At 35.0% G+C, this 11,698-nt stretch overlaps 1 protein-coding gene across 1 annotated transcript in view; it reads left to right on the top strand.

Annotated features, from left to right (window-relative positions):
• Positions 1-11,698, top strand: part of LOC116887853 (dystrophin-like) — a 569,231-nt gene that overhangs the window by 190,114 nt on the left and 367,419 nt on the right. The window contains 1 exon segment of the mRNA XM_032889357.1: positions 1,314-1,391. Within this exon segment, the coding sequence (XP_032745248.1) occupies positions 1,314-1,391 (78 nt within the window).

Here is an 11,698-nt window from a genome sequence, read left to right as displayed (position 1 = left end):
CTTCCTGCCTCCCTGCCCTCACGTTCCCCTACCCTGGTTTGCATTGCATATTCTAATAATACTTTGAGAATTTCATGCAATGTATTTTGAAAACAGTCAACTCTACCCCAACTCTGACCATTTGCACCCTTTCTATCTTCCCATACCTTCGTATTCAACTTTGAGAATCATTCTTTTTTTATTTTCCTTCTTTATCCCATTGATCTCAGTTTCTGTTGCCAAGCTTGGGAGTAGAACCTGCCCTAGGGTGTAACAAGTCTACCAAGAATCAAATCATCAATGAAAATGGACTCTTCCTCTTTCTATTTCAGCCAAAATACAAATAGCTCCTCAGCTAGTGGTGGGATTTTATGCCTTACTTCCACTTTTCTATTGGGATTTTGTCTTAAATCTTTTTGTCACAATTGCCGTGTTTGTTCCAATGTGTATTTGTCTCGTTGTGTCTAGAAAACAGTTTTTTTTTTCTTGTTATTAGCCATGTCTGACATTTATGGCTTATTTCCTCCCTCTTCTGAGAATATCCCTGGGACTTGGGGGAAGGAGTATATTACGTATGCCCCATTTAGTGCTAAATGCTTTACAAACTCTCATGCTCTACCTTTTGACCATTTTGCTTTCTGTTTGTTTGTTTGTTTGCTTGCTTGCTTGGAAAGAGGTCTGTGTTATTGACCATATAGCATTAAAATAATTAATATATTTGACAATTATATACCTTATTATATCTTATTTGACAATATCAAATGTATTTGATATTTCTATCTCCTGTCCCCTCCTTGTTAAATTACATTTTTTTCTACTAGCTCCCTCTACTCTTATGGCTTTTTTGTGACCAACTGATTTAAATTAGGGTTGCTAGTATGAGCATGCATGATTAGCTTGATACTGAATGAAAATTGGGCAACCCAGGACACTCACATCTCCTTCAAACTTTTCTTAAAATGGATAGAAATAAACTTTCTTTTCTGTCTTCCTGGTTACTCACCTTATGCATTTTGCTAATGTTTTCCATTATTGATGGTTTTATAATAATGCACACTGGGCTAAAAAATGAAGGAGCAATCATCTCAAATAATATTGTAAAAGAAAAAAAAATGATTTCTTTCCCAGGAGGTATATTCTTTATTCTAAAGATGTACTATGTCAAAGACAATTAGCCCAAAGCCTGAAGACTTTTAAATAAATGCTGCACAGTCTGTGTTCACTTACATGTAAAATATTCAAAATGAAAAGTGAAATTTAAACATTTTTGATTTTTCAGGTAGAATTTTTGTATCTTTATTTTCTAGTAAACACCATTTCTCTCCTTTTTTTAGCCAAAAGAAAAAGGATCTACAAGAGTTCATGCCCTGAATAATGTCAACAAGGCACTGCAGGTCTTACAGAAAAATAATGTAAGTGGTGACCTGAACTGAATCTGCACACCATGAAACAGCGTGCTTAATGTTTGCGTAAGGGCTTCAGCCCCAATGTAGAAAAGGCTTATTAATCTCTCTTGTAAATCACAGAAGCTCTTATTCAGAGTTCATGTGCTACTTCCTTTGTGTGTTCTTGCAGCTAATGTAATTCTTGAAGCCAATGTATACAGCCATAGAGGACAGAAAAAGGTTAGACCTGTACTGGGTAAGGCTGTTGTATTATTTCTAGATGCAAGGTGAAGTAATTATTTTTAATATATAAACTGAGTCAGTCATACAGCAATGTTCTGTACAACAAAGAGATTTTTGTTTTCTTAGTACTAGCCCCTGTGTTCAATCCTAATGATAATGAACTTTGTGAGATCCAAGCTCACAGTCACTAAGCCTACACCAAACATGTACATTCAACAGAAAAACAACTACCATTTTAGCTCAGGGGGAAGAATTATTTAGTTTAGTATGCCTGGATGAAAATATATATGATGTATTAGGTAAAGAATCATAGAAAAATGAGTTATCAAAGTGCACGAAGACATCTGGTCTCCTTTGAGGAAGGCTAAGCTTACACCATTCACTGTGGCCTTGGAGGGAGACACTTTTCCTTTTATATTAACTCCTACAACCTTTCTAATAGACAACTACATTTACAAGGTACTATTAGTAGCTTTCTAATTACAAGACATCTCTCTTTAAAAGTTAATTTTAAAAGCATTGATCACATACACTTAAAATAACTGCAATATATAGTAGATTTGTAATAAAGTATACTTCCACATATGTTTCTCAGCTTATCTGGTCCTAACAAAAACATGCAAAATGGAACAGTAAAGTAATTATTTGAAATTATGAATGTGGTGTCATTGTCACATTTATCATGATGAGGTTATTTTATAGAAACATTACAAGTTTGATTGCTTTCCAGTTGTAAATTTTCAGATTTTCTATTAGCATAAAATGGTCTAATGGAAACTTGTAAAGATCCCCATCATCTAGTCAATGAGCAATAACAAAAAGATATACAGTTATTAATAAAAGACACAGAAATGCTGGAAAGGCTATGTACACATTTATATGGGAGATGTTACCATATATATGTTGTACTGTGTGTGTGTGTGTGTGTGTGTGTTTGCATGTGGTATATATACATATATATACATATGCATTGTATATAATTATATATATGTAGTATCTATGTAGTGTATATAATTTAGTTGCAGTAATCAAATGGGTAATGATGACCCAAATAGGAGGACTGGAAAGATTTCCTGGTTAAAGAATCATATAAGCTGAGAACTAAAGGAAATGATACCTTGAATTAGCCATAAGAAGGGTCCAGGTATAATAATAAAAATACCTTGAGGTAGAGAAATATTTGGAATGAGGATTCAGTAGTTAGAGAGGACAATATTCAAAATCAAATAAAGATGGAGGGACGTAGTAATGTAGAGGTATTAAGTATTCAAACCAGTCAACTGTGGCTAGGGTTTTGATTATGGTCAAAATAACACGATAAAGATTACAACTAGCAACATTATAGTATATTAGGTAAAAATAGAAATTCTCTCAAAATCCAATGTTATAAGAATGAATTATAATGAAATGTATTGGAAGAATGTTTAAAAGACACTTTTACTAAAGAAAATTAAAATTAATAGAAAGGATAGAATTATAGAAATAATCTAAATCTATAAAGAAGTTTAATTGTAATAGTTTTAAAGTATTAAATCAATCATTTTAATAGTTACATGTTCAATGGTAAAATATATGAATAATTTAAATACATTGGAGGTATACTTATTTCATGTCTCTTGATGCTCCAAAGCATAGAAGACAGTTTTAAAAAATAGTGCTCACTTTGTATAAATTCTCCCTATAAAGCTGAGTTTACAAGAAACGAGAGTTTAACAACTTTATTTAATTTGCGCCAGAACAACTCAATGCCTTACTACAGGCATTAAGAAAATCAATCTTTGTCATTATCAAGAATGTTATTTTTTCATGCTGTAGAATGGCTGGAGTTCAATAGATATACCTGATGCTATTCATAAGGAAAAAAGAAATTATACAACGTTTAATCTCTAGTCCATTAGGATAACTATCAGCATAATGATCATAAAAGTCTACATTACCTTATGAAGCAAAATACAGTATTGACTGTCCTACTATGAAACAGAGGAACAAAAACAAAGCAAAGTTAGACTACAACTGATGATAATCAGTAGAGGGCATCACCAAAGGACTTAACCATGAACAGTGAGGCACTGAGTGGCTAGATGATTTATTAATGATTACAACCTCCAAATCAAAAGAGAAATCTGCTAAATTATGAAGCTTAGTTTTGGGTAGAGCACCACAAGGTAGATGCTCAAAATAAGATACAATATCAAAAAATGTATTTAAATACTCACAAAGAATAACCTGGTGAGCTGTGTCTTCTCTAACCAACTCTCTGATATCTTTCTAGTGCCATTTTTTAAATCAATGCCACCAAAAATGTGTGTGTTTGGCATGTAGGGGGGCAGTTAAAGTCAAAGATAATGTAATCATCTCAAACAAAGAAAGAGTAAAGAAGTTAGGCGGGTGCTGGAGCAAGTGGAGCAGCATACACAGTGCAACTTCCTGCATGTTCTTCCTTCCTCTGTTATTCTGGATGAGGTGTGTTTTGATAACCTGTATCCTAATGCTATCCATTTCTTTACCTTGCTGGGGAAATAAGGAAATAATTCACTTTTGAGACAATGTTATTTCATGTGCTCACAGGAAGAAGATGTGGTTTATGGTTACTTTATCAAGCAGGTAACAGCATATACCACCCAGTGAGGCAGAAAAAGTTAGGTAGACAGAGTCATTTTTAAATTTCAAGTTAAATAAGTTCTTCAGTTTCTTTTCAGTTCTATACTTCTTTTTAAAATAATTACTTTTGAGAATTTCATAGACAAATGCTGTATTTTCATTATTTTTTCCTTCCTTTATCCTCTTCTAGTTCTTCCTGTGCCCCCTATTCTGTCTCAAATCCATCTGCTCTTGCTTTTAATGATTTTTAAACACATGCACACATTCACACTCACATGCACACACACACACAGAGGGAGACGGAGAGAGAGGGAGAGGAAAGGAGAGGGAGAGGGAGACAGAAAGACACACACAATCACACACACACACACACACAGATACACATACACAGATTGGCAGGGAACAAAGAAAGGGAGGGGAGAGGGAGAGAAAGGAGGAAGAGGGTGAGGAAGGAGGGAGGAGAGAGGAAGAAGGAGGAAGAGAGAGGGTGTCTTAGTCATGGTTTCTATTCTTGCACAAACATCCTAACCATGAAGCAGGTTGAGGAGGAAAGGATTTATTCAGCTTACACTTCTACATTTCAGTCAGGACTGAAATTCAAGCAGGTCAAGAAGTAGGAGCGGATGCAAAAGTCATGAAGGGATATTTTCTTACTGGCTTGCTTCCCCTGGCTTGCTCAGCTTGCTTTCTTATAGAACCCAAGACTACCAGCCCAGGAATAACACCACCCACAATGAGCCCTTCCACCCTTGATCCCTTATAGCTGGATCTCATGGGCCATTTCCTCAAGGGAGGCTCCTTTCTCTGTGATAACTTCAGCTTGAGTCAAGTTGAGACACAAAACCAGCCAGTACAGAGAGTGAGAGGGATATGGAATAACATATCAAGGAGCTTGTCCTTTAAGAAGACTGATTTTTCCCTTTCTCAGTAGCCATTAATTCCCTAGTTTTCATCTAGGGGTAAGGCATTGTGAAGTATCATGCACTGACATTAGTATGCTAAGTGACGGTACCATTTTCAGTTCTTATTTACAAATTATAACTTGGAATAACCACAGACAGTAGGTATTGTAGAAAGTGTGGCTAGCGAGAAAGAGCTCTAGAGATGGGAATAGTAAAACATGTGCGTTTTGAAAGGGGAAATGGGAAGAAGCAGGGAATCTTTAATTGGTGTTGAGGAGGAACAGAAACTCATATCTATTATTATATCCCCATTTAAATTCTGTTCCTATCTTGGCTTTGTGGAACAAACACCATATTTGATTTCTCTATGGCAGTTGTCTCAGCATGCCATTATTTCTGTTATCATTAATTAATTTAGAAAAACCACTGATTGTGAAGAAATCACTTCTAAGCACAGTGATATGATCATTACAATATTTGCTAAAAGCAAAGCTAATTTGTAATAAAATTGGCTGTAGTACTGAAAGGCACACAAAAGACAATGTAGACTCGTATAAAATAGGATGACATTAAGCTGTGATTTTGTTTGTTTTACCACCTATTCTAGATTTTTACAAAGTTATCTTAAGCCTCAATTTCTTTGTGGCTTTTTGAAGGCATACAGAGTAAATTTTAAATCTGTCATGTCTAAATCCTATTTTGTGTGTGTATGTGTGTGTTTGTGTGTGTGTGTGTTTGTGTGTGTGTGTGTGTGTGTGTGTGTGTGTGTGTGTGTGTACAGCTCCTATTAGGAGGCACTTAGAATTCAGTTCTATAATATTTTCAGCTTTTTCTCTCAAATGAGAAGAATGCATAGTTCAAAATTTTCTAGGGATAGCGAATGTCTAAGTGGGTAAAAGGCTTTTTGCACATGAATGAGTGACTCATTTTTGATTGTCAATGCCCACACAAAATCTGGGCATACAGGCAGAGGCCTGTAACTGCAGCACTGTGCATACAACCACAATGGCTGTCTTATAGCTCTATCATGTCCCATAGACAGTGTTCCTTGATAATATCCAACCATTCTTACATTGTTTCAGCGCCTTTCTCTCATATTCCATGAGCCTCAAAGGGGGCAATATTTAGGGCTGAACTCAAAAATCTTAGCACTTTGGTCAGTTGTGATTCTCTGCATTTACTACCATAAACTGGAAAAAAATAAGGAAGCCTCTCTGAGAAATAGTGAGAGCAGTGCAAGTCTTTGGGTACAAACATACACATTTGGGAGGTAGGTTGACAATATGACCATTTACCAAAACAAAAGCTGTGGGTTATAACCTCACTGGCTGGGGCCTAACACAGACTCAGTAGTACCATGGATGTATTTCCTCTTTCAGGGTAAGTGTCCAATCCAATCAGAAAGTACTTCATTATACCATAACAGTGATGTCACCTTTCATCCATTGGGCAAAACTTACCTGGAGATTTCATATTGTAGCATGGAAAGTTCATAGCTGTATAAGACCATTGAAACCTTTTCTCCCCCAGGTGGCTGCATAGCAGCTTTTGGCACTATGCAAGCATGATATCTGTACATTCCACAATAAAAGTGTGTGATGTGTTTAGCAACAGACTCATATCATCAAGTTCTGATGGGATATCAAGCAAAGTTTTAATACCTTGTAGTGTTTTGGGGGCCTTTGGGCATTGTCAACCAACAACTTTTAGGAAAATATCCCACACCTTCCTGACATAATGTTCTAGCTTAATAGCCCATAGCTTCTGGAACCCGCAATCTCTTTCCATGCAAAATTCCTCCATTCACATTGTTAAAGTTATGTTTAGTCGTGTTATAGTGTGGTATGTTTCCATGTGACTTCTTTATAATTCTTAATTTGAGTTAAGGCCTCTGTACTGATTTCCCCATTCCCCATTAGACCTTTGTCACTCCAGTATTCTTTACCTCTCCTTTCATTTCACATATGTTCTACTCTTTCATTCTTTTATAAGGTCTCTCCTCATTACACATTCCCATATTCCTGGTCTCTAAAGACTGACATTCCAAATATGAATTAGTATTAGATGTGACAGGTTGAAAATATCACAACTGTCCCATGAACCATTCTAATCAATTGGCTATCACAAGCTGGTAAATTTGTATCAATTAAGTTCAGATCTAGGCAACTACAAAGAAAATGAATTCACCTCTGTGTTATTAAGCTACAAATCTGAATGCTGTATTTTAAACTTAGGTGAAAATCATTTCAGATGCCAGTTATATTCAAGTCTTCAGTTAATCAAGTGAAAATTATCACTAAATTATATTGAGTGGTTGTCAAATGTTAGCATATGATCAGAGATAAAAAGAATTTGAAATGGATTTTATATATACTTTACATGTTCAAAAGGATTAAATACCATATATATTTTGAAGTATATATGAACAGTTATTTCTCACTGAATATATACCACTTTTATATATCAACTTTAAAATCTATAATTGAAATAGAAGTCCAAAATTTAATGATAATTTGTTATAAAGGTATTCTCTTACTAAATATTCAAACCTCTTAAAAGCCTCTTTCAAAGAATTGTTCGTTAGAGATACTGATTCAACAGGCTCCAGAAGAAACCAGTCCTTTTAGCCCTTTGAACTTACCAACTTTGGGTGTTTTCCAAATGCTTTGATGATTTGGATCCACAATATTATCTGTGAAATGGGCTAATATTTCTTCCAAAATATTCTTTTGTAGAAATAGAACAATGCACAGCAAACATATATCTAATTTAAAATTCATATTTGAATGCAAGGTTGTCTTGGTTTGGGATTTACTGCTGCAATGAAAGATTGTGAAGGGAAACATTTAACTGAGACTGCTTTGCAGTTTATGAGGTTCATCTCAATATCATGGCAGGAAGAATGGTGGTGTGCAGTCAGCTGTAGGGCTGGAGGAGCTCAGATTTCTACAGCTTGATCTTTATGCAACACAAGGAGACTGTGTGCCAGCCTGGATGTAGCTTGAGAATAGGAGACCTCAAAGTCTGCCCCACAGTGATACACTTCCTTCAATAAAGGCCACATCTCCTACTAGGGGCCATTCTGACATAGGAAGAAGAGAAAACTGGTACATTGTGCTCATATATATATATATATATATATATATATATATATATATATATATATATATATATATATATATACTATATACTTTTATTGGAAGCATACATGCCCCTCTATGCAGGCACTGCATGTACAAAATTAATTAAAAAGGAGATGATAAAATTTTAAGAAATACCAAGATATATTGGAAATGAGGGATTGGTAGGCCAGGTGTATAATCACAATATCTTCCCGTGTGTGTGTGTGTGTGTATGTGTGTGTGTGTGTGTGTGTGTGTGTGTGTGTGTGTGTATTCAACATTGAATTATAAAACTTTCAATGTATGTGTCTCAGTGAAAGAAAATAATGTTGATTAATATCCCCTAAGTCTTGAAAATTATGGAGTATAAATCTTATTCTGACTTTTTTCCTAGAGAAATCACATACTATAGGCAGTGAAGCCACTATGAATATTCTGTAGTTGCAAATTTTAAAAGTAATATATTGGATTTAGAAAGATTAGATGAATCCTTGAGACAATTCTCTCAACAATGGACAAATATGTTTAACTACATGGAAATATTTTAGAAAAAGGCACTGAAGAGGTTTATAAAGGAAACCTGACTCATCTAGTATGTTGTAAGGGATTTCTTGGGATATTTACTAATTATCAGATACAACTATGTAGATATTAAAGCTACAAATCAATGTTGTAAGTATATTTCTTAAAAGTAGCTAGTAGCATAGACAATTATCTAATAAAGTCCAATATATGGTAGGTCACAAAGTTTTAGTTATTAAGAACGTCAAGATTCTGAATGACATTTAATATTATTTAAAACCTGTTAATTTTTGTGTACTTAGTTGATGATAAGTTTTAATTTGGGATAATTTTGGGTTAGTCCCATTCAAATAGCAAGATGCAAAAGTGACACGATAACTTCTTTCCTCTCCCTCATTTATATTTTATATTCATATTTCATACCAAAAACTAAGGAACAAAAGTATCCTCCTGGGAATAAATGTCAGATGCAGAAAAGATCTGGGAAAACCACATGTCTTTAAAACCAACTGTGACAAAGTTTGTTTATTTTCTGTTGACTGAATGGTATGGATTAGTTGTCATTAGAGTGTGTAGTTATGAACCATCCATGTCAGTGCCTGCCTCAAAGGATATTTATTTTTAAACTGATAGCTCCCTTATTGAATGAACTGTAACTTTGACTTCCAAGTTAAAACTTTAAAAGAGGTAAAAATATAAATAAGGAAAGTTTCTTCAACTCCCTTCCTTTGCAAAGAATGAAAATGCATCGAAGAATGCATTAGTGTATTATTTCACAAAATTTTTTCTCTTGTATCATACACACTCACACACACTCAAACACACACACACACACACACAGAGAGAGAGAGAGAGAGAGAGAGAGAGAGAGGCATATATGCATATATTCCAATATTTATTTTAAGAATGTGATTCAATTTTAAAATTTTTCTCTTTATTTATATTTGCCCTAATTTTTTATTATTCATTATTCAACCTGATTTTTTCAAACTGATTCTTTTATCATACAATATATCTCAACCACAGTTTCTTCTCTCTCCCTCTACTCCTGCTTTCCTCCTACCAACTACCCTCTTCCCCAGATTTATTCCCTCTCAGTTTCCTCTTCATAAAAGAGCAGGTCTGCCAGATAGAACAAAACAAGATTGAATGAGACTAGGTGAAAGTTCTAGTGTCAAGGTTTCACAATGCAATCCAATCAGAGGAAAATAGTCTTAAGAGCAGGCAAAACAGAGATACACCCACTCACACTGTTATGAGTCCCACAAGAAAACCAAGCTAACAGCCATTACATCTACTCAGAGGAACTGGTGCAGACTGATGCAAGCCCCAGGCTTGCTGCTTCAGTCTCTGAATTCCTGTGAGTCCTACTTATTTCATTTAGTGGGTCATGTTCTCTTGGTGTTCTCAACCCTTATCACTCTTACAGTATTTCCTCTTCCTCTTCTGAGTGGTTCCCTGATCTCTGAGGGGAGATATCCCATTAAGATTCCTTCTCCAGCAAAATGTCTTTGCACCTGCTCCCATCAGCAGTCAGAGGAAGACTCTCTGATGACCACTGGATAAAACATCAATTTCCAAGTATAGAGGAGTATCATTAGGGATCAGTGATCATTTCATTGATTTCTAATTTTTTTGTTTGGTTTTGTTTGTTTTTTTTTGTTTTGTTTTGTTATTTTTTTTTTAATTTTTTCTTTTGCTTTTGGTCAGTCATGTATGGTTCAACCCTAGGGTTTCTGTGATATCAGTGTATGCCTTTGCTGGCCATTCAGACAGTATAGGGGCATATGCACTGCATCATGGGCTTTATGTTAAATCAAATATTGATTGGCCATTCCCATGCCACTTTTGCCTAGCACATCTTGCAGCTAAGACACATTATAAGTAGAGTGTTTTGTGGCTTAGATGATGCCTATGTTTCTCTTTCAGTAGCTTGCTGAGTATCTTCTCATGAGAAAAGGGCCTTGCTGTTCGTTTGTCCTAACATCAGACTGGTATGTTTAGGAATCTTGAAAGAACCTCCTGGTCAACAACTTATCCAGACGTAACTCCAGTCCCACCACTGGATGCCTGGCATGGCTACAACAATGACCAATTCAGACGGTATCATTCATTATTAGAACTCTTCACTAGGGTTGCCCTTATAGATTCCAGGAAGTTTCCACAGCATAAGATTTCCACACAGTCCCCTAATGCCAACAAATTGGCAAATGTCTCTCTCTACAATTTCTTCCTCCATGATTTTTAAAACGTCCCCTATGTCATGTTCTAAAGACCAGTATAACTTTTTTTTCCATTTAATTAATCATATTCTGCTATTCTCTCTGTAAGGAAAATTTTAAAAATATGTTAGCTTATTTAAATTAGGAATCTTCCCTGAAATTACTATCTTTAAAATTTGTTTAATACTTGTATCCATCTATTTATATATTTAATATCTATATCTATGGCTTTATCTATGAATTGTGAAAAGCAATGCATGCACAATGAAGGATACAATGCTACTACTACATTGTTTACCTTCTTACTCCATTGATTTGGAAATGCAAATATGGAGAGACATGTAAATATTAAATGTATATATTGGTACAAAATATTATACTATACATACTGTATGATAAAAACACTGGATTATAAAAATTAGAGAAAAGAAAGGGGATCTTCTCTAATTCCTTTCCTTATCTCCAGAAAGTAAACAAAGTAAATCTAATCCTCTTAAAAGTTCATGTGTTAGACCTTTTTTATGTATTTACTTAGCTTGTAAATTCTGATAGAGGAGAAGTTTCTTATTGGTTCACATTTAAGTAAATGTAGTTTTGCAGTTTAAGTGTTTTCCTAATACATATAAGCTCTTGGGAGAGAGAGAGAGAGAGAGAGAGAGGAGAGAGAGAGAGAGAGAGAGAGAGAAGGAGGAAAGGAGGAAAGGAGGAGGAGGGAGAGGAGA

This window comes from Rattus rattus, chromosome X (genome assembly GCF_011064425.1).
Source record: "Rattus rattus isolate New Zealand chromosome X, Rrattus_CSIRO_v1, whole genome shotgun sequence".
Lineage (NCBI taxonomy): Eukaryota > Metazoa > Chordata > Mammalia > Rodentia > Muridae > Rattus > Rattus rattus.
This window is presented reverse-complemented; position numbering and strand designations above follow the sequence as displayed.